The sequence below is a fragment of the Porites lutea genome, chromosome 5, assembly GCF_958299795.1.
Source record: "Porites lutea chromosome 5, jaPorLute2.1, whole genome shotgun sequence".
Classification (NCBI taxonomy): domain Eukaryota; kingdom Metazoa; phylum Cnidaria; class Anthozoa; order Scleractinia; family Poritidae; genus Porites; species Porites lutea.
The window spans coordinates 14,692,270-14,716,565 of NC_133205.1; the positions used below are offsets into that span (position 1 = coordinate 14,692,270).

The 24,296-nt window shown below is 39.2% G+C and overlaps 1 protein-coding gene across 1 annotated transcript; it reads left to right on the top strand.

The window, feature by feature from the left end:
- Positions 1-5,258: 5,258 nt before the first annotated feature.
- On the top strand, positions 5,259-24,260 carry LOC140939118 (atrial natriuretic peptide receptor 1-like). The gene is made up of 19 exons (XM_073388678.1): positions 5,259-5,934; positions 7,339-7,625; positions 8,204-8,345; positions 10,133-10,369; positions 11,047-11,140; positions 11,422-11,518; positions 14,922-14,999; positions 15,626-15,730; positions 16,392-16,463; positions 16,824-16,989; positions 17,864-18,019; positions 18,973-19,153; positions 19,867-20,007; positions 20,585-20,708; positions 20,787-20,855; positions 20,988-21,162; positions 21,275-21,373; positions 22,608-22,699; positions 23,361-24,260. Exons 1-19 carry the CDS (start codon positions 5,274-5,276, stop codon positions 23,466-23,468), a joined length of 3,084 nt encoding a protein of 1,027 aa, XP_073244779.1. The 5' UTR covers positions 5,259-5,273; the 3' UTR covers positions 23,469-24,260.
- The last annotated feature ends 36 nt before the right edge of the window (positions 24,261-24,296 follow it).

Here is a 24,296-nt window from a genome sequence, read left to right on the forward strand (position 1 = left end):
GCAGTCCTTAAGAGAAAATGACGCTGGTGAGAAGGACAGTCAGCCAACAGTTTAAGAAAGCCAAAGATGTTCTTCACAACACAAGACATTACTGCATAATGGGATTATTTCAATATTTTATCTTCTATTATTAATAGAGGTGTAATGGTTGTGGTGGCAGTGAAAGACTAGAAATGTGGTGGTGGTGGCAGTAGGGAAACAACAGAACTGTGGCGGTCGCGGCGGTAGCGAAACAATAAAAATGTGGTGGTAGCGGCGGTGGTAGCGGCGGTGGTGGCAGTAAAGCAATATATATGTGGTGGTGATGGTGGTGGCGGAGGTAAAACAAGGGAAAAACGGTGGCACTGGTGGCAGTGAAACAATATGTACGTGGTGGTGGTGTTGTAATCAGCTTCCAAGTAGACGATATGAGTTGGACCTGTTCCCTAAGCCAAAAAACCTAGCAAGAAAGATAGTATGCAGAGACATATGAATTCTAAGCACAGCAGTGTTAGTTTAACTCAAGTTCAAACAATGCCAACTTTTAGACAAAAATGTCTGCAGTTTCGATTTCAACATCCTTTCACCTCTGCCGTCTCTGGGATGACCGGATCAGGGAAGACATTCTGGGTTCAGTCTCTATTACAACAATCTTCACAAGCCATTCAACTTCCACCGGAGAGGATTGTTTGATGTTATTCACAATGGCAGCCTGCTTATCTGGAAATTCTCAGCACCATAACCCAAATAGAATTTGTCAAAGGCATTCCCCCAGCTTTAGAAGATGACACCTTTTTCGATGTGAGCAAGCGGAACTTAATCGTGCTTGACGATCAAACGATTGATGCCAGCAAAGACAAGAGCATTGTAAACCTTTTTACTAGGGGTTCTCATCATCGCAACTTGAGTGTAATTTATATCGTACAGAATTTGTTTTATCAAGAAAAGGATAGTCGAAGCATAAGTTTAAACAGTCATTACTTAATACTTTTTAAGAACCCGAGAGATAAATTGCAAATATAATTGTGACATTGGCCAAGCAAATGTATCCCGGACAGACTAATAAAGCAGTACGAAGAAGCAATCAAAAGACCCTTCGGTTATCTTCTGGTAGATTTGAAGACAACTACACCAGATAACTGTAGACTGCGGACAAATGTACTATCCAGTGAAGAAAGGTTTAGTCAAGCGGAAATGCAAGGCAATTTTTCAAAAGAACTCTTACGGTATCTGAAACATCAAAATCTATCGGCTGATCCGCTGCTTCCTGCAATGGAAGAGGTACAAGATAGAATGGTTGATATTCTCTCTCGCACTGATCTCAGTAATGATGAAAAAGCAAAGCGGTACTTTCAGTTGCAAGACAGATACCTGAGTTTCAAACAACAGATGAATACGCCAACAGTTCGACACCCAGATGCGATAGAACGTGAAGAAATAAACAGTACCTTTCCAGAACAAATAAGCAAACAGGATTCTTCAACATCAAAAGCGTCCACTACACCACTGAACCCCTTCAACACAACTTCGAAGCTAAATCAACCAAGCATCTTGCCAAAACCCACGACATTAAGGTCCACTCCATTGATATCAAATCCTTCCATCCTAACTCCCCCTCCTACAATAGAAACTCCATCGCAAGGACCCAAGCGAGAAAGGCGCTGCATTCACTTTGTCAATTACTTAGATGATAACGTCTCTCAAAAACAGAGAAAACAAACTCGACGTCAAAGATATAGAGCTGAACCTTATAAATATTCCAGGTATCAAGATGAGGACTGATCGGCTTTTTTTATTTGAAATACAGTTGTTTATATTACTCTTTCTGTATCCGATTTACCATCAAGGGCAATAAAGTTCATTTAATTTTTATCTCTCAAGAAGTGTGTCTAAATGGTTATTAGCAAGCATTCATAAGTCGCGTGATTAAATTGATCATTTCTTAGAACGTAAGCCAACCATTGTTATATTGGTTGTCCCATGAGCTTTCTCCACATGTAGAGTTCATATGCAAATGCAGATCAGGATCAGTGGCCATGCAAGCATTTGCGCATAATTATAGTGTTTAATGAACTGTAAACCGATCAGGTGCACGTGGCCAAAAGCTAAGGGGTGAGTTTTTCTGAATTCAACGCTGTTATCAGGATATAAAAGCGGCTGTGTCTGTTTTGTAAGGAATGCGACTGAAAATTGTGGCCAACTAAGTAATCACTGCGACCTTCATTTTGATATTTTGATGTTGGGATTTGTTGTAATTACTTTGAGTACTTGTGAGATAAATGGGTAACTTAAGGACTGTGGCTTATAAAGCAATCTACCTTTTTCACACATTTTTATCGTCTTTCGGTTGAAAAATTCACGCGCATTTGACAACATAATTATCAGAAAGCTGTAATAAAATTTTAAGACAATTCTGCCCATCAGAAAAAAAAACGATCATTCCCATTTCTCCACGGTCAAAGGATCATAATTGAGTTTTTCAGCTTAGAAATTGTTGATCCGAGTTGCAGTTACTTCATTTGAGTAGTAGCTGCGATCATACGATAGCGATTATAAGCTTTAATCTTATGAAAGACTGAATAAGACTAAGCTGATCAACCTCTCTTTTGACACCGGTCGATTCGCTGAGGCCTGGAAAGAGGCGCTTGTGTTACCATCTCTCAAGAAGCCTGGTTTGGACTTTGCGTTCAAAAATTTCCGTCCAGTCGGTAACCTCTCTTATATTTCTAAATTATCGGAGAGGGCTGGGGCTGAGCAGTTTATGGAGCATCTGACTGCCAACAATTTACATTCTCAGTTTCAATCGGCGTATAAACAGCAACACAGCACGGAGACAGCCTTACTTAAAGTTAAGAAGGATATTTTGATGTCTATGGAGAGCAACATGTCACCTTACTCGTATTATTAGATTTCAGTGCAGCTTTTGACACTATACATCATGACAAGCTGATTGGTCGTCTTGAGTGTGATTTGGGAATAACTGACAATGCGCTTGCCTGGTTTAAATCGTATCTATCTGACCGGTTCCAGCGTGTCTCTGTAAATGGTAGTCTCCCTGATCAGTTTCCGTTAAACCAAGGTGTTCCTCAAGGATCATGTTTGGGCCCCTTACACGCGCAAACTGTTTCAGATCGTTGAACGCCACCCCCCACAAGTTCACTGCTACGCGGACGATACACAGTTGTATGTATCATCCAGCGCCAATCGATCTGCGGATGCTGATTTTGCCATCAAGTCCATGACTACTGTATCAGTGACATTAGGACAATCTTTTCAGATAATCTTATGTTAAACGATGATAAAACAGAATTTTTAATTATAGGTACTAAGCAGCAGCTGGCCAAGAATAACATCAATTGCATTAGGGTTTGGTCGACTGATGTTTGTCCTGTAACAGTAGCTAGAAACCTAGGCTCATGGTTTGATGAGCAGCTCACTACGTACGTCAACTCATATTAGTAAGTTATGTGGTATTGCCTTTTACCATTTGCATAATATCAAAGCATTCGCAAGTATTTGTTTTGAGAATCAACGGAAATGCTTGTCCGTGCATTTATTACATCTCGTGTTAATTATTGTAACAGTCTTTTGTATGGGCTGCCCAACTACCAGCTTAACAAATTGCAGAGAGTTTTGAATGCCTCAGCCAGGCTAGTTTGTAATGCCCCTAGGTTTTGCCACATCTCGACCCTTCTTCGTGGTCTCCATTGGCTTCCTGTTAAAGCCCGGATGCAATTTAAGATACTACTTATTACGTTCAAAGCAGTTCACGGCCTTGCTCCTAAATATTTATGCGATTTACTTACATTTAAATCGTCCATATATAACCTTAGATCTTCAGGTAGTATTTTACTTTCTATGCCAGCTGTTCGATCGAAGACGTTAGGTGATAGAGCTTTTATGTTAGCAGCGCCAACGCTCTGGAACTCTCTTCCAAAGGAACTTCGTGCGAATACTAACGTGAACACTTTTAAGGCGCATATTAAGACTTAGCTGTTTAGAACTTTATATTGGTGAGCAATTTTATATTCAGTTCTTACTTGCATGCATATATGTTCTTTTCATTTTTTATTTTTAAACACATTATCTTTTATTTGTTTCTTGTAAAGTAATGCAGTTGTAATGCAATACGGTATTACAATAATAATTAATAATAATAATAACCTCCATTTATATGGTCTTAAAAAGATAAAAATAAATAATGATGTCATAGACTATAAAAAAAGCTGATCATGTCAAAAAACCCTTTCTAATTTTAGCTGATGATGTCATCGCACCAATTGCCTTAAATGACTACTTTTGATGATGATCTCATCGTTTTTTCATGACGTCAACACCCTAGATTGTTATACAGGATACCTTTCTATTTTTAGATGATGATCTCATCATTTTAATCCCCTGAGCTATTTTGACGTCAACTCCACTACCTCCACCACTGCGTAGAACCCCTCATATACCTCTACTCACGATCGAAAACAAACATCACTAAGTAGATTGAAATTAATCTCCCTTTAAAGGAACCATGACAAACCCTCCTGGAAATTTAAACTTTTCTTTTTCCCGAACGCATCGATGAATACGGGAAAAGGTTATTATAAGAAGATCAATCAATCTCGCGGATCAGAAAAAAATATTTCACCTGTGATATCTCAAAGGAACATTGTTGGCCTTCCAACTTCTATCTTAGTTTCTGCTATATATTTATTCAACGCAGAAAAGGTCATTCCAACTGTGAACTAAGACTGAACTATCATTATCAACTATACTTCTATCCCATGATACCTTTTGTTATTTTCGCATACACAGTTTTATAGTTTTACACTTTCCTGTGACAAGCTCACTCGAATTAGCTGTGTGCATTGAAAAGTTCATACGGTACCATACGACAATTTTCAGCAAGTTGAAAGTTAGTGCCTTTAGTTGTTCCGTTCACAAAGAACGTCGTTAAACGAGCAGAAATTGAACGCCGAAATTGAGATCTAGTCAGTTTTATACAGTAAAGTAGGAAAGTTCACCGGCGACTCGCCGTAGTGTGAACATCATGACTTGGTTGCATGAATACGTGGTAACTCAGCTAAGAGACGCCATTTTGGATTTGCTAAAGAAGCGCTATGCTTGTGCAGAGATGGTAAAACCTCCGAAAAAGCTGAAAATTAATCTGGTTCGTCTGTGCTGTGTGAACAGAGTGAAAATATTGAACGGATCCGTGTGGATGAAATTTCTAGCCGGTGGAAATGCACCCTTAAAAAGAATTGAATTTTTTTTCTCACATAGGTGACCCAATCACATCAGGGATGCTCCTGCTATACACACGGATATTCCTAGCCTTTGTGTTTATTCACTTAGTCGCCTCGGAAACAGTTCAGGTAGGCGTCCTGTTGCCGTTTTCATTATCAGGGCAGTTTCAAGGACTTGGAAAAGCTTTAGAACTCTCTATAGAGCCTGCTATTCAAGATGTTTATACCCAAAATATACTATCACAAGACTGGAACATAACGTATGCCATCACGGACGGTGGATGTTCCAAGAAAACTGCAGTTGGACGAACGTATGAATTGAGCTACGTAGATGCGTTTATCGGACCTGCTTGCTCTGAAGCTTGTTTGCCAGCGGCATTACTAACGTCCTATTGGAATAAACCCATGATATCCTACTCGTGTTCATCGATAGAGTTAAGTGATCGGCTCAACTACGCAGCGTTTGCTAGGACCCAACCGTTCAGTCGAACTTACAGTCATCAGACACCCGATATACTCTATCACACAATGGACTTCTACAACTGGACGCGCGCTGCTATCATTGGCACAGAGGATAATGTATGGTCACCACTGGCTATTTCCCTAACAGAGCTCTTTCAAAGAAATAACGTCAGTCTCCCATTCAGTGGATTCTATGTACCTAGTTCTTCTTTTTCCTACACGACATTTCTGAGTCAAATCAAAGATAAAGCAAGAGGTGGGTGTTATTTGTATTTTTCAGGATCCGTAAAGGACTGAAAAGTTGTCTGGAAATACGGATACGAAATACGAAAGGCTCTGCATCATTGAACATGTTTTTTCAAAGTGTTTCCACATACATAATCGAGTTTAAATTTATGAGCACACGAGCCAGTCCAAATTCACCGCAAACTTCAATGGATCAAGGAATGGATCTCTATTTCTCCGTTTCCTTTTTGACGCTTAGGGTGGTAAGGAACTCCCTGTCGATCACTCTGCAATGAAACTAAATTTTCAACCCACCAACTTGCAATTATAATTCACAGATTGCCTTAGTGGACAAAGTATCTAGCCTTGCCTTACTTTTTATCCTACGTTACTGTTTGTATTAGTTCAAAATATTTCGCCGATCCTGATTGGCCTTAAGATAGAATCCATCAGGAAATTGAGTAATATTAATTTTCAGTGGACAAAAACCTTGTACCAAAATAATTTAAACAATATCGCACTGAAAATTGAAATTACTCAATTTCTTGATGTATTCCCTTTTAATCTCCCGGCTATTTCTTTTTAGTAAAATCCAACTAGTGGTCTATTATCAATGCTGCGTTCTGATTGGTTGAGCTACTACTAGGCTATATGTTATAGCCTACAAGTAGCGTAAGGCGCCGGGTTTTCGGCGGCAAAAAGGTTTAAAGTCTAACTTTAACTAGCTAAAGTTGTTTTGTCTCGATATTTCTGACCAACTAGTTGAATTTTACTAAAACAATTATTCCTCTTGCCCTCATGGCCTCTGAGTCAATAGCCCATTTGGCCTTCGGCCCCATGGGCTATTGACTGAGAGCCCATTTGGGCTCGAGGAATAATTGTTAAATGAACCAGTTAGTGCTGACAAAATTTGGAGGATGCCCACAATATGCTATTAATACAATGGTATACCATTATGCAATCGCAACCTCGATTCCAGAAAGCGGCTCGGAAGCTTTAAAGAGTAATGAAATACTCCTATTTTGTCTGCTTACAAAAATATATGGTAATTATGAAAAACGGAAAATAGCTACAGAAAAATCGAGTAAAGTACAAATACAACTTAGACCTTAATACCAACACGGCTAGTGTAGACCTAAATATAGATTACCAACTGAGCGAAAAAAAATGAAGTTTTGGTAAGCCACTTGACTTGGCCCTCCGGACTGAGTTTGTGCTTTAAATTCCTTTGTACCCGTTTATACAAGCAGATTGTTCATACCCCCTGAATGTTTACATTAGCATGGCGTCTGTCCGTAGGAAATCCCGTCCGACTGACCAAGGGAGAGATTCTACATTAAATCCCGTTTTAGTAGTTTGTTCCTTTCCTTGAGGTGCTACAAATATGTTATGTTTTACAGCAGGGTCTTTTAAATTTTACTTATATTTGTTTCAGTCGTCTTTCTTCTCGCTTTTAACAACGAAGTAGCGAGACTTCTTGTAGCAGCCAGTGAATTGGGAATGATGAATGGAGAATATGCCTTCTTAACGCTCGATTTCGAAATACAAAACAGTTGGCAAACCGAACCATGGGTAGGAGGGAGGAATATGACAGAGTTCCAGGCTCTGTTTGACGGGATTGTCAACCTGTCTGTTAAAGGACCACATGGAGAGAGATTTACAAACTTCTCACGGCAACTAAGTGAAAAGATGAAGGCCAATAACGTATCACGTACGTCTGTTGTAAGTATGTAACGATTGCTAGAGTGATCAGTGAAAAGCACTGAAATGCGACTCTCTCTTTATGGACACTTCTATAAGAAGTACACCCTACTAAAACGGATGCCCTTTCTCCTCCTACCGATTATCGGTCAATTTCCTTGCAGTGGATATCTTTCTAATAGAGTCACCTCATGCTAGTGGCCTCCGTCTTAGAAAGAAATGACTGTATCTTTTTCTATGAAGCTTTTTTCGGCTTAACTGAAGAAATTGAAGCCAACCTTGCACATGCAAGAAATACTTCTCATAAAAAATATGTGAATTTCTATTACCTTAGATACTAGCTGCAGTAATAACGTGGAGTTTGTAATTTTAAAAGTAGATACTGGTTATTATTCTCGTTATTTTGGATGCATGAAATCATTACTCTCGTTAAACGACTTCTGAGATTACAATAACTAAAGGCTTTGCTGTGCTAAGTTACTGGACGTCTATCAAACAAAACTTAAGTAAATTAGAGCAAATTATTTATACCAGTACCCCGAAGATAAGAGGTTCTTTATCAGTACACCAAGTTAAGTTGCGCTCTCATTTTCATACAGACCTTCGAGTTTGCCGCCTATCTCCACGATGCCATATCACTGTACGCAATCGGTCTTAATCGGTCTGTTAGTCGTGGAGGTAACAAGACTGATGGTTTGGCAATCATTTCCAACATAAGCAACGCAGAAGTACTATTTACAGGTATTGTATGGGAACGCCACTCTGTTGATGTAGTGTGCCTGTTTCTGCTTAACTTCATCAATATGTTTGCAGTAGCTAACCTAAAGAAGCCACTTCTTCAAATGCTTATCTTGTCGAGACAGTCAAACTCATCGAAGAACTTTATCACTTTTTCTCCAGGCTAAGTGTCCTGAAACAAAAGTGAGGAACGCATACATGTATGCTAACATGAAATTTTGCATTTTATCAATTTTTAAGGATTGAAGTTATTTTTCGATGATAATGGCTGCGGTCACATCTACGACGTAACTAAAGTTTAACTTAAGTTAGTGTCAAGTTACGTGATGCCATATCTAACTGTGGTTACTGCTTTCGGTCGACATTGCGGTCACACCACACAGTTAACAACAGTTAGCTCTAATTAGCTAATGTAATGTAAATTTTATGTTCGTTGTTTTTGTTTTCCCCCTCGCTTCACGCTTGGTTTTTATTTTTCATATTTATATATGCTCATCTCGCACGTGCGAAAAGAGGTGTCACATTCTGATTGGTTGTTTGTTTGACACTCAAGACTAACCCAGGAACCCTGCTTGGGTATAGCTATAGTTAGTCTTTACTGTTTTGGATCACCGAGGAGTAAATATTCTAACTATAGTTAGAGCGAACAGAGAAGCGGTCACAATACCGAAATAGCTAACTATAGTTATCCCCGTCTTAACTATAGTTAGTAGCCCAGATGTGACCGTAGCCAAAAAACTCGCAAAAAAGCAACTTTGCACGTGCAGCACACTTTTTTGTACATTTCTTTGTCGTTGTTTCGCACGACTACAACGTGAAACTTCCGGAAAGTTCTTAGTTACACGATTTATGGAGGAAATGTCGTACGTGTTCTTTCATTTTTTTTCACCGCCGCTCATTTTCACCTTGCATTGGTGGCCGCTAGCATTTCTTATTTCCTCACCGCCGCTAAAGAATTATTATGTTGTTCTTCAAACAAAAAAATGTCTCCTTTGTTGTTTATCTCTCGCTGTGTATAGATCTCTGTCGCCCTTTTCCTTGTTAAGCTTCGCTGGCCTGCCGCCTACTTTCTCTTTCTCTCTGTCTTTCTCTTGCTCTATTTCCAAATTTGTGGACATGACAATTAATCTAAGCTTAATACTCCAGACAACACGGATACAGAAACAATTTCCGCTTTTCGTTTTTGTCTTTATTGTCTCTGCTTTACAAGACTCAGGTGGCTATGCGATTTCCCGCCAAAATAATCTCGCGTTGCATTTGGGTTGCCATGGTATACCTGTGGTGCGGACTGACGGTCGGAGGCGGTCAGTATACGGGCACGTCATTACCAAATTTTCTACTTACCCATGGTGCTCCGCTGGCCAGCGCTTCGCGCGCGAGAGAGCCCCACTGTAATTTCCAACGCGATACTTTCCTCGACAAGAGAGCATCGATAACCACGATGAGTTATACTTTATTTGAAACAATATAGAGATTTAGGAAAAACGTTCACGCGGTCAACGGCAACTTGACCCGAGATTCAAGTTGTCACTTTTCAGATTAAGAATTGAGCCGATAAAAACTTTCCAAAATAATCGTTGCGGATAAACCTAAAATAAAACATGCTTATTTTGCTGTAGGAACAATCTGCAGTAGACTACAAGTATAGCGTGACTTAAAACCTCCTGTAATATCATCCTTCTCTGTGCTACCAATGTGGACAAAGGATGTTTACAATTCGTAGCTAACAGTTAGAGAACCAAAATGTGAAAACAAAAAATCAGTTTTATCTATTTGCAATGTCATTTCAGGTGTGTCTGGTGATGTGGCAATCAACGCTAAAGGTAATCGCGTTCCAGTGTTTGCATTTAGCAATAGACAAGGTGGCAGCTGGGTTCCAATTGTGGAGATTGATCAAACGAAACCGCAAAATGAGAGTGTTAAGATTTTCACCTTATCAGTGGTGTGGCCAGGTGGAACGACAGCTGTCCCTCTTGATGAACCCAAATGTGGATTCCATGGAGAGAAATGTGTTGTTCCCCCGACTGGTAAGTAACTGCAAGTAACTAAATATGGTATTTTTTGGTGTTGCGGAAGGGTGCTATCAGCATATGACGTAATGCAAAGATTGTAAAGACACTGAACAATACCCATACCACAAACGAAGAGGGAACCAACAATAGTTTCAGGAACACCCAGAAACACACTAGTGTCGACACAAAACGCTACGCTGTATGGTATGAACAGCGACGGCACGGGACTCAAGTCGTTCATACGCAACAGACGATGGGCCGAGAGGGTTTACAGTCCTTTCACACCCCTGAATATTTAATTCGGTTTCGTCTCAGTGGTTTCCAGTCCTTGCTCCTACTTATTTACTTCTGCTTCGGTCAAAATACCTTTTCACGCTGCACCAAAGTGTGACACACTCAACCTAACTGATATGTGACGTTCCACTTTCGAGATCAGCTCAGTGCAGCTTCGCTCGGTTACAGAAGTTGCGCCAAAATCACTGTTTTTGCGCATGTGTGAGCAGAATCCCTATCCTGTATGGTTTTCGTGCCGGCCAAACAGCTATCTGGTAGAGTGTGAACAAAGCCTAAATATTCCAGGCCTTTTTTATTCGCAGACTTGGCAAAATCTGATTTATGGTATCGTTAATTCTTGTATGTTAATCGATCAAAAATTTGTGCTTTATCTTTTTTCCTTTTTTGCCTGAAAACAGAAAGGGTGAATGAAGAATCGAATTATTTGTGGCTATTGACCCTGTTACTAGTGCTACTGGTTGTCATCCTTGTGATTGGTTTTCTTTTTTACAAGTAAGTAAAACTCTGGATAACTCTGTAAACCAGGTCCCAGATAGGCTATTCCCGAGTTGTCCCACGCCTCTGTTTCGAAGCGAGGCTTAGTGCGAAGCTATTGATTTGAAAATATTTTTCTTTTTTTATTCTCATACAAATAAAACTCATTTTCATAAGAACGGTTTTGCACTTAGCCTTGTTTGCAAAGTTTGATTTGGTTTTGATATGCATCTAAATAATCTTATATTATACTTTTAAAGTTAGTTTTTTGTTATTTATTTTAATTTGCTTATCTCTAGAAAAAGAGTTCATGAAAGGGAACTTATGAGCACCTCATGGATAATCGATTACAAGGATATTATTTTATGCAGACCCGGAAGCCGAATGTCAAGCAAAGTAAGTATACAATATAAAAAATAGTATATAATTAATATTCTGTTTTTCTGAATCTAGCATTATACAAAAAATCCAACGGCCATTGGTCCATTTCCGAGTTCCCTCGGGCCGCTGTATCAAAACGAGGTTGCTCAACCTTTGATATGGAAGTGATTTTTCATTCTCATGCAAATAAAACTCACTTCCGCAAGAAAGGTTGTGCACTTTGCCTCATTTTGAAAGTGAGAGTTTTTGGAACTCGGAAGTAGCCTATTAAAAAGAGCTTTCTGTTTAATGGAATATTTTACTATTGCTTTTTTAATCTTGTATGTAATCTGCAATGGCAACTGACCATGCATGTGGCTTTCAATCCAAGATGCGACATCGAGTGTTTTAGCTATATTTTAATAGCAGTTTGATAAGGCCAGTTCAATCCCACAAACAAGTCCAGAAAGAACGGTGGATAACGTGGGTTTTTTTGTTCGTATTTTATTGCCAGGTTAGAACAAACGGTTCCTTTATTAGTCAAATAGGATCTGGAGGCGAGATACAGGTTAACCTCACAAACGTTGGACGATACAAGGTATGGGAATATGAGTAAGGTAGCAGCTGGTGCCAAGTACAACAAATGGATGAAGTGGCAAGTGGTCATTTCCGAACGAGGTTGTGCGCAAAACCTTTCTTTATGAAAATGAGTTTTATTTGCATGAGACAAAAAAATCATTCTCATATCAATGCCTTCGCACTGAGCCTTGCCTAAAACAGAAGCTTTAGGCAACTCGGAAATGGCTTATTAACTTCTCAGAAACTATTGCCGTATGTCTCGACCAGTACGGACAGAAGAAAATACCCAAAATGTTCAATTAATATATAGATTTAGCCAGGGCTAAAAGCGAAGCTCTCGATAATATTTTTAGTTTGTTCAAACAAAATATAAAATCGTGTAATGCTAAGCGGCGAAGGCAACGAGAACGGTGAAACCACAACAATAGGTCTAATAGGCCATTTGCACGATGGCGTCATTTTACTACTACGACCAGAATTATTTTGGGTTTTCTTTTCATATTTAAATTTGGTAGCCCCAGTGAGGTTTACATAACAAAAGCCCTAATTTGCACAAGAAAGCAAAACCCTGAAGGATCCTGGTCATAGTAGTAAAATGACGCCATCATGCAAATGGACTATTAGCAAAAAAAGCAACTTTAAACGTGCAGCACACTATTTTTTGGGCATTTCTCTGCCGTTGTTTTGCACGACTACAACGTGAAACTTCCAGAAACTTCCTGGTTACACGTTTTATGGAGGAATTAAACGTCGTACGTGTTCTTTTTCTTTTTTTGTTTTCACCGTTGCTCTTTTCACCCTGGTTGCCGCTAGCATTTCTCATTTTCTCACCGCTGCTACAAAATTTCATGTTGTTCCTCCAACAAAAAAAAATGTCTCCTTTGTTTTCTTTCCCTCGCTCTGGCCCTTTTTCTCCGGCGTTGAGCTTGCTGGCCTCTCGCCCTACTTTCTCTTTTTCTCTGTCATTAATTCTCTTTCTCTATATTCCAAATTTGTAGGCTTGGCAACTAATGTAAGCTTAACCCTTTAGACAACACGGTTACAGAAACATTTTCCGCTTTCCGTTTTCGTCTGTATTGACTCTTTAATTATCTCTACTTCACAAGACGCGGGTGGCCATACGCTTTCCCCCAAAAATAACCTAACATTTGGCTTCGGCTTACATGCAGTGGGTGTACGGACGGTCGGCGTTCGTACGCTACGTCATAACCATATTTTCTTGTTCTCATAGGTTACCAATTTATCTTAGCAATGGGGCTCCACTGCGCGCTTCGCGCGCGGGAGCTCCGCTAATATTGTGCGATATAGAATATAGATAGTGCGAAATATACATCGCTATGAGTCACGTACTGTTTATCCCCAAAACTATTCGCGTTTGCGCATTAAGGAAGACGTGACGTCGAATATGTTTTTCACTCATGTTCACTAGAAGATGACATTGCATTGCTGTGACAGTCTCGCTGATATTAAATTTAAATCAACTTCTTACCTATAAAAGAACACATGCACGTACTGCTTTGTAAGCAGAGTTTCATACAAAACGGACGTGGAGAGCCACCTTTCTGCGACCAGAAAAAAGTGAAAGTAGAGCAGATGACAGTAATAGCTACTTTTAGTAAAATTTAAGCCTAGCGCATTCAAATTTTGATCCCGCAGCCGCCTTGTGGGGTGATGATCTTGTTGTTGGTCATAAAACGACACGAATAAAGTGTACAAATAAATCAGCAAAAGGGAAAGGCGGCACAGCTCACGAAAGAAGCTGTAAAAACCGAAAGAATGTAAGGCATCCATTGGAAAGCCGGGACTCGACATTATTTCCCTAACTGTCCCGTGAACTTGTAGCTAACACTTTTCTACCATTTTGTACTCTGTATATATTAATATCGTGGAAAAAGTCAATTATTATATTTTAAATAATTAAAGAAACTAGTCGATGACTCTTACCCAAATGGACGAATGCTTCGGAGGGGGGTACTCCCTATAATGGCCTATACTAGGAGGCTCCGCCCCAACGGGGTACCTTTTTCAGGCTGTAGGTATATGGAAGGGTAGGGATTTTACTCGTAGAAGTATATGAAAGGGTAGGGAAATCTGTCATTTGGGTCTGTGAAAGGGCCCAAAGGGCTAAGAGATGAAATTTATGACATTAAAAAGTAGTGAAAACGTTCTGTTTTTGTAATTGATTCCTATTAAAATGACAGTGAATTTACAGCAGTTAAAAGGGCTGCAAAGTTCTAAACAAGGTATGTGAAAAGGGTGCCATTTTTTAAATAGAGGATATTACACGGTGGCGAGAAGATATGAATTTTATGTTCGAGTGGAAAGAACAATATCTCACGAGTGAGCGAAGCGAACGAGTGAGATATTGCCACGAGAACATAAAATTCATATCTTCGAGCCAACGTGTAATGTTCTTTTTATTATATGGAGAAACCAATTCAACAAAAGCAAAAGGCGGGAATCGTGACGTCATTGAACGATACGACACTCGCAAAGGTGACATACGGAAAATACGCCACTCGGGTCCCGGATGAAGTGGCGTATGGAATCTACGAGTGGTTTAGTTCCCAGTAAAACACTCTCCTCCATATAATAAAAAAGGTTAAGGGGCTGGAACTCGGGGGGGGAGCCTCCCAGTATAAAAATTTGTTGAGTACCGCCCAGCCAGGGGAGAATGATGACCCGTTGTTATGAAATGTCTCGTACTGTTGATCGAGTGAACCACTACGCTCGATCTTTTGGCTCTAGAAGGAGCAATCCAAAACAATGGAAAAAGGTATTACCAGCAGACAGTCCAAGTGTGTAAATTGTACAATCTTCCAGTATTGGTGACTGATGATTATCTCTCATTGCCCTACAGGCTGAACTGGTTGAAATACATAGATTACGAAAAAGTCACATGGACCTGAAAAGGGAAGTTTTCGTGGAAATGAAGCAGGTAAAATCATAAATGTGTTCTATTAGTTATCTATGATTAACAGAAAGCCCTTGAGAATCTCGGATTTTAAGACAGAACACTAGCCTCACCCAGTGACTCAGTCAAAGCCACTAAAAACAAATTGGAATAACAGAGGATTGAAGCTCAAATAATGACCCGAATCAAAAGGCTTTAAAATATCACAATTATTTCGATTAAAGTTAATTTCTCGTCAACTTTGTTTGCCCGCGTATAAAAATTTCAGCAGGCTGAAGGCTGAAGGGGAAGCTAATCGAGACGGAATTTTTACGGGTGAAGTTTTAAAGAACAACGGGAGGGCACCGGAGCTGCCGTCTGGAACTTCTCCGGTGCATGGGAGTAAGTGCTAAGGCGCTCTCTCCTTCTTCTTTTAAACATTTAATTACCTTCACAATTAATCCCGTAACAGGTCAAATTAGGGGCCACAGCCGGACGCCTTGTGGATAGCAAAAAGAGGTTTTTTCAACATTTTGAAGCCACTAGCTCTTTTTTTCTACATGGATACCTTAATTACAGAGTCCTCTTTTTCCAAAGCTAATACCTTCAGCTTGTTAATAATCAAAATTATTTCATAATCTTATGCTTTCGTTTTTTCTGCTTCTTTTTAGGTCCGCGATTTACTGCACGACAATGTTAATCAATGCATTGGAATGTGTACCGCTTCTCCAAATATATGCATTGTGTCCAAATTCTGCGGCAGAGGCAATCTTCAGGTTAACAAGTCAACAACGTCTTTTATCATCAAGTTTTTCAAAATTCACGATTTTAACTTTTTCAATTACACTTGTCGGTTCTTGGAAACAACTTAGAATCTGTTTTTGACAAGTACAGCAAGGCCAAAATTTTCTTTCCCCTTCCGCAGTTAAATGGAAAGTAAGATATGTTTGGATTCGTTGGTTTTCGTCTGACTGTTAATAAATCAGCCAGAGGTACATTTTAAACTGCCATATGAAATTATCCTGTTGACTGACGTACTTTCATTTAAGTTTATTCAATTCTACAATGTCATCATTTATTATAAACCTGGCAAAATCAGTCACACTGCTTGAGGAAAAAGCCGATTTTAAAACTCACAGTCGCTTATCATGTGTCTAAATGCCATTTTTTTTTTTTTTACAAAACTCACCCTGAAATGTAGTCGCCTGCTTCTGCCTCATTTTTACAAGTTTTAAGATAGTGATTAGAAGTAGGGACTGAATCAGAGTTTGTGATAGTTAGTAAACCATCCGTTTTTGTTCGACTGAAAAGCTGTTGGTCCTAACATTTTGACCAAAATTTCTTCTCAGCTATGAAGTCTATGAAGGGAAATCTATAGTTGGGGGTTTAATAATTTTACAGACATAGGTAGCTATATTTTGCTTTGTTTTATTTAAGGATCTTCTTGCAAATGATGATATTAAACTTGACTGGTTGTTCAGGATGTCTTTTGCCAACGATATCGCAAAGGTAAGGTCCAATACTTTCTCCAATGACCTCACGTCCGCTATAGTCGTGCCCCAAAAAAATGAAACGGCGGCTATGTTGGTTTTCAAAACCAGTCCTGAGGAAATTAAACCTTTTTCTTACGTAAAAAATTTCTTTTGTTCCAATAATTTTGCTTAGATACTAGCCAGGTGAGTGAAAAAGCTCTATATGCCTTCATTCAAGCACGTTGCGAACTGAATTATTCAAAAAAGAAACGGCCATGATTTGTTTCGGGTTCATTAAGGTACAAGAGCTTTAAAAGAATTTAGAACTATCGAATAACGATTACTTTTTAGAGTATGATAGGGCTATGATACAATTGTCAAACGCTTATTTCTCCAGGGCATGTTAGCAATACACAATAGTCCAATCACCGCTCATGGTAACCTGAGATCTTCTAACTGCCTGATTGACTGTCGCTGGACCTGCAAAATAGCTGACTTTGGCTTGGACTCGGTCAAAGCTAATCAGCCGGAAGAAGACTTTGGGGACTATGCAAGTTACAGAGGTAAGTGGACAACGTTGCCATTCGAATCAATGTAACGCAATACTGCCTTGATGTCACATAAGGTACTCAAGGTTACTAATGACTTGAAAGACCTGTGTTGCTACAAAATCCGAGATCATCGGATAAATTCCATTTATATATCTCCACGACTGGTACGTGGCATAGAGGAAAGCTTGTTTTTGCAGCCCACTGTCTTAGGGCCAAAGACCAGGTCATTTCTAGCATTTTCATAGACAAACGAGAGAACCTGCTCAACATATGCTGAACTTCGCAGAGCAATGGTCAGTAAGACTCAGTGGCGAGAAAACTGTGGCATCGACGACAGTCGAGGGATGATGACAGAGGCTAGTAGGCTCTTTCCTTTTGAAAGTGATTTTGGTTGATTGGTAGATGGAGACTATTTCTACATTTATCATAACCGGGCTAATGGAATTAAAACCATATATACAATGATTACCCCCGGTAATCCATGCAAGAGCCTTACAATTTTGGAGTGGGGACATTTGCAGATATCCCTCTAGTAATAAGGTCACGAGAAAATCTTGCCTTATGAAATAGATCGCAAGACAGGCAAGAAAGGTCGCAAAAAAGCATCACATAAACTGTCATAAAAGTCGCAACATTTGAATTTATCAGATCAAGCTAAATTTGGGAAGAATTTTGGGGTTTGTGGGCTGAATGTTCCTGTTAACTCTCCTATAAATGTAATGCAGTAATTCTCTCCACTCTTCTTGTTTCTGGAGCATCATTCAAGATCACGTGTATGGGTAATAAAACCAGTTTTTGCACTTTATTGTGCGCATTGAGTTCAATCAAGAGCCATAATGGTTCAATCGAATTGGCTTTGTTAAAAATGTATATTTTCTCTTGGTAGATCTCTTTTGGACTGCTCCAGAATTGTTGCCAGAGTCGGGTAGCAGGAAAAATTGCTTTAAAAAGACTCAAACAGGCGATGTGTACAGTTACGGGATAATACTGTGGGAGATTCTTACTCGTGACGAGCCTTATCAGGATCACTTAGAACCTAAAGGTACTGAGACAGAATTTAGACGGATAGCTCTTTTCCTACAGTCACTGTATGTCTCAAGAACATACTACGAAAAAATGCACTAAAAATACAGATACAAATATGGGGAGACAAGTCACATGTAACTATAGTATACCCTGCAAACGAAAAATAAAAATGCAAAGGATAAAAATTTGTAACTCGCGCGGATGAGTTCAAGAATTAAGTGATCATGGTGTCGTCATGAAAACAAGTTCTTCGCAACCAATCACATAACGCGCTGTTTCAACCGTCCATGAATTTTATTTTTTTAAACTTTAAACTGAAAACTGTTAAGTCTGGTAATGTAGAACTTTGAGTCTGATGATCGCTAAGTGCCTGATGAAACTCCGAGTCACAACTTTTAATTTCATCCTTTGGATTTGTATTTCTCTCGGCATATATATTTTATGCATTGAGCACTCCTAGGGTAAGTGAAACAATCTTTACCTTGTCATGATTCATTTCACAAAGAAAATATATAGATCTAGGGCTTAAATTTCAAACGCTAGAACCAAGTGAATTGACTGAGACCTAAGCTGGATTGAGGAATGAAGAGCTCGGGCTGTAAGAAGTAACAAAGTTTCCTCTACATAGCACTTATAAGTTAACAAAATCGCAGTATGGGAGGGATCTTAAAAACACTGGTTACATCATGCTATCTGTGCTGAAAGCCAAATCTCCGTTTAGATGATCGCATCCTTTGTTGGTGAAGTTAAGCTGTTGGTCTTGTCTCCTTCATGCATCCTTACAAATCAATTAGATGGGAACGAAAAAGAACCCATGACATTGCTAGAAAAGAGTAGGGGAGGTATACTGTCACTGAGTTTAAGTGAGTTGAACCGTTATAAGGTCACTAGGCCAAATATCTACATAACATCTGGTGTTCCCCTCTTAAATAGAGCTTATTTTGAAATAACAAGTGTTCTACTATTTAGATGTGGTGGTTAAGGTACGAAAACGACTTACACCTCCATTCAGACCTGACATACCAAAAGAGAGCGATGGATGCGATCAAAGATATCTGCAGCTTATGTATCAATGCTGGGATGATGAACCCTCCAAAAGACCCATATTCAACGAAGTCAAATCCAGTTTGAGAGCAATGAATAACAGCAAGTGAGTGCTTTGTATCAACATGAAATCTAGGCAGTCGCCCCATATTTAACAATAATTCCTCGAGCCAGAATGGGCTCTGAGTCAGCTGAGTCAATAGCCCATGAGACCGAAGGCCGAATGGGCTATTGACTCAGGGGCCATGAGGGCGAGAGGAATAATTGTTTTGGTAAAATCCAACTAGTTGGTCAAAAATATCGAGAATAAATACATTTTTAAAGTAGAAAACGTTAACAGAAACTCATTCTTCAGTTTGACTCAACGGTATGACAATTTACTTTGACTTTCAAAAAACGAAAACGTCATCGTGTTTTTCTGTATAATAAAGATAAGTACAAAAGCTGTGTAGAAAATTACAACTCGAATTAAGATGCCGAGTGGTCGCTCTCAAACTAAATAAGTCGGTTTGATTTCCAATTAACCTCTTGCATTATTGTGGTATATAACGAAAACGATTCTACAGTCGTCAGTTAGAGTCAGAAAAAGCAGGATCAAGGATCTGAGCTCAGTCCTTATGACTATAATTTGACTTGATCATTTATTTTGGGCCCTGCTTTCCACCACCGTGGCCCAACGCACAGTCATAGAAGTTGTTTCGTTTCATAGAAAATCATATTTATTCTCTCTTGAGAAAATCTGTCAGGAAAGACTACAATCAAAATGATCTCTTTAAATGTTAATTTCTGGCTACTCTGACATGAGTTGTGTTGTTTTAGGAACACAGACATTGTGGATAATATGCTTCAAATGATGGAAAAATACACCGATCAGTTGGAAGAACTGGTTGAAGAAAGAACTCAGCAGTTAGAGATTGAAAAAGCGAAAACGGAAGAGCTTCTTTACAAAATGTTACCTAAGTAAGTGCGACAACCCTGTTTCTCCAGGAGATTTCAAAAGGAGAAAAAATATATCATTAATAATCTTAATAGCACGGAGTACAACAGTGTCTTTTTAAAGACTAATGTACATGGCACAGCCTTGTCGGATGGGATATTCTTACGATAAGCAATCGACAGGAATCGTCTAGTATGAATCAAACATACTCAACTGCAATAAACTTGTACCACCGTCAGCATATTAGTCTTGAAACGGATATATGTGGAACTGGAGAACGCAAACTCCTCTAAAAGGCTGGACTACACAATAAATCGCACTAGTAAAATTTGGGAAAAACTCGAGAATAAAATAAAACTATTAAGTACTGTAAGTTCTGTAACCTTAAATACAACGTCTGCGTGCAGTGCTGATGGCTCAAATAATATCAATCCTGCCTTGATTAAGCAGGCGAACCATTTTAGCTATAGCTTAGTTATTTATAGTTTTATACGGAAAAATCAGTGAGAGCTGATGGGGAATCAAACGCATTCTTTGTAGTATTACTGTGTATTGCGTACCAATTGTGATAGCTGGCTGTTTCCTCTTTTGACTAACCAGACCAATCGCTGATGAACTAAAGGCCGGAAAACCAGTTCAGGCCGAGAGCTTCTCAAGCGTCACTATTTTCTTCAGTGACATAGTTGGGTTCACAAGTATGGCCTCTCAGAGTACACCATTTGAGGTAAAATGTGTTAAATTTATGATAGTGTTACACTTCACTTAACCACAGTAACCGACCTCACAGCAACTTTTATTTCAGGTTGTTGCATTACTCAACGAGCTCTACACGTGTTTTGACCAGGTGATTGACAATCATGACGTATACAAGGTAGGTGTTAGGGAAGTACTATTTGTTCCTTAAATCGGCCACATCAAATATACTAAAAATACCCTGAAAAGATCACACCGCCACATTCCAAGTGACAGCGGCATTAATCTCTATGGTTGTAATTTCTGTTAGGTTGAGACCATTGGTGACGCGTACATGGTTGTATCAGGTCTCCCTGTTCGTAATGGAGAGAGGCATGCTGGGGAAATTGGCCTCATGGCGCTGAACTTGTTGAGCTGTGTAAAGGACTTCACTATTCCGCACATGAAGAATAGAAAAGTACAACTAAGGATTGGAATTCACACAGGTGACGAGACCGTCGATGACTTTAATGTTTAGTGTTGTTGTTTGTTTGTTGTTTGTTTTTAAATCTAAATTTTATACCAATCTCAGCCTCAAAGCGTTTATGTTTCATGCAGGGTCGTGTGTGGCCGGTGTTGTTGGACTGAAAATGCCTCGTTATTGTTTGTTTGGAGATACTGTTAACTACGCATCAAGGATGGAATCCTCTGGCCTTGGTAAGTAAATCAATAACTGCTGTATCGAGCAATCAGTTTTACTACAAAATGATGGCAGTAATTAAAAGAAAATGATAATGACAAAAATAAATAATAAATTATAACAAGAGAATCGTACAACGGTTAAAGAAAATATAACGATTAAAAAAAAGACGACCACAGGCAGTCTCTGTATGAGGAACTTTTCGTATATGAGGGGTTGTCAGGATAAAGTCCCATGAGATCTAGGCCAAACGTCGAACTTTTCATGAGACGAACCAAATTCTAATTTGGGTCGACCTAAATTAAGTTCAAATCGTCTGTTGGGTCAGACATCGAACTTAGGATACCGCGAACCAAAAACACTGAATCAGACCAAAAAGCAGTTTAAATATATTTTCTCCAGAACGAGGCTAAATATACATTATCAAAAATTAACAGTTTAGATCGCCTCAGAAGTAGACGACTAAAACGTGTTGGAAGATCCAAATCCATCCAGATGAACTTAACTGAGCCAGATGTCGCACTTTTTATGAAATTAACTCACTAAGTTTGGTTCGTCTCATGAATAGTTCGACGTTTGGCCTAGGCCTAAATTAATTTAAGCCGATCGTCTGTTGGGTTGTCAGAGGTCGAACTTAGGACGCATCAAACCAATCAATTGAATCCGAGACCAAAAAGCAATTTCAATAAATTTTCTCCCGCACGAAGTTAAGTATTCATTCGTACAAATTTTTAATTTATTAATTTTATTCGTCGCATGTGAAGTTGACGCCTTCGCGGAGACTATCTTCTCAGGCTTTCAATTAGTCTGAAGCAGGCGGATAGAACGTGTTGGACGATCCAAACTCATTCAGACGAAGGGTCTTTTCCCACTGAGAAAACTGTCCGTATATATAACAAGATGTCTTGTAAAAGATTTGAAGTAAGAAGTCATTTCACAAGTAGGATGAGCATGATCGTCCCAGACGATCACGCTCAACCTACTTATGAGGTATCTTTTCTAAACGAGTGTCCGTAAAGCCGCGTTTGATCATATACTTGCCAAATTAGCCTGCACGCAGACGTCTCATAATCTTTTCTTCATATGGGAGGCGTCTGCGCGAAACCTAGCCCAAAAATTATGAAAGGGCATGGATAATAGAAAGACTCCGTGGAAAGAGTGCCTATTTTCTTTCAGCTTTCCTGGCATTAATATTCAGTGCTTAGAATATACATATCACTTTATTTAGTCTTATTTTAATTCATTTTACAGCACTTCGAATTCATGTTAGTCCAGAATGCAAAGCAGTCCTAGACACGCTTGGAGGATTCCACTTGGAGGAAAGAGGCCCAGTCACTTTAAAGGTAATCACGGGACTTTTCCATGGTACATGGTCTTTGTCTACCACCCCAGACTGCTTGTTGAGACTTGTGACCTTCCAAGTCCTGCCCCTACAGTTGCTGCTATCACACATTCCGTATAAGACAAAGATTCTCTTCCGCATACCTCTCCCCGACAAAAAAAGTCAAAAAGGGTGATAAGGACTACAACCACTTTGGAACAGTCTAACTCAACATACAGTTGACTATTTCACTATTTGTTCTAAAATAGATAAATGCCGCTGTGCTATTAAAAAAGGAATTGGACGCTGTCCATTTTTCTCCACTTTCTTCGAATTTCGTCAGCAATGGGTTTTTTCATTGTTTTCTTGCTCATAATCTGCGTCGTCCATTTTTAACTGTAGAAAAGAAATTCGTCTTAAAGGCCCTCTCTTACACAACCCCCTTACAGCCTACGTTCCAGTTCGCTCCTATCTAACCGACATCGTTTAATAGTGAAAACCCTCGCAAAACTATCAGAAAATTATATTTTCATTCGCCTTAATACCCTCTTTTTTAAGGAAAAGAACGTTGTTTGTGTCGTTCATCTAATAATCCGTTAGCTAATTAAATAACTAGTTTTTGAGAGCGTTTGATCAGTGTTGCCTTCATTCCTTTGGTTATAAACAAGAATTGTTATTTTCAGGGAAAAGGTACCATTGTTAGTTTCTTCCTCTTTGGGAAAGATGGCTTCAACAAATCTCTTCCAAACTTGAAAGACGCAGCGGGACTAGACGAGCACGAGTTCAAATAAATGAAGTAACAGCCGTAACAGCAGTAACGCAGTTACTAATAGGGGAGTGACTATGAAACGGAAGAAACAAACCAGTCATGAACCAAAGACGAAACATAACTCATGTGCTTATGTCTCCTGGGATCGCGTGAGGCGGTTGTTTCTGCAGGCTAATTGTCCAGAGGCAGAGATGTGATAATATATGATGGGGGTCATGATACATGTATTAGAAGCATGCGCTGCCATTTTTTTCAACAGCAGAAAATAACAAAGATCTCATCGCCACGAAAAGTATGACAAAGGGGAGGATTATTTATCTAGTCAACGGAAGAAAACAGAGGGCAATCCATCTAGGCATATATAGGTTATATACAGGGACAACAACAGCAACAACAACAAAATCAAGTCGAGTTGTACTGTTTGTTTTGTTGTTGCTCGTTTCTTTGTTTTACGTAAACAGTTCAGGTGCTGTCAGAATGAACCCAAAGTTGTGATGAAAGAATTTGTATTACAGCGAAATACAACTTATCTACAAGGACTGGCTGTGCTCGATGTCCTTTTCCCTTACCCTTTCAATGTTGGGCAATGTTGGCCTCGAAATCGGACAAATCCACCAGAAAACCATGACTAAACAATATTAGAAGGGAGAAAACCATGGCAGTGTGACCCAAGTAAGGTGTCCTTGATTGTAGTTTATCAGGAGACTAGATAAATATATTTTACACAGAAAAAAGAAGAGAGGATTGAATGAAACAGTGTAAAATAGATCAATGCCAAACAACAGAAACGTAGCTATGAACTTCCCACGTTAGAACTAAATACACACTCAGTGAACTTGGTGATTCAAGC

What these genes read in the sequence shown, in the direction of transcription:
- LOC140939118 (XM_073388678.1), top strand. Translation starts at nt 5,274, where the DNA reads ATGCTCCTGCTATACACACGGATATTCCTAGCCTTTGTGTTTATTCAC. An exon ending in ACGTATCACGTACGTCTGTT is followed by an intron (nt 7,626 to 8,203) that starts GTAAGTATGTAA and finishes ATTTTCATACAG; the next exon opens with ACCTTCGAGTTTGCCGCCTA. An exon ending in ACAATCATGACGTATACAAG is followed by an intron (nt 20,856 to 20,987) that starts GTAGGTGTTAGG and finishes AATTTCTGTTAG; the next exon opens with GTTGAGACCATTGGTGACGC.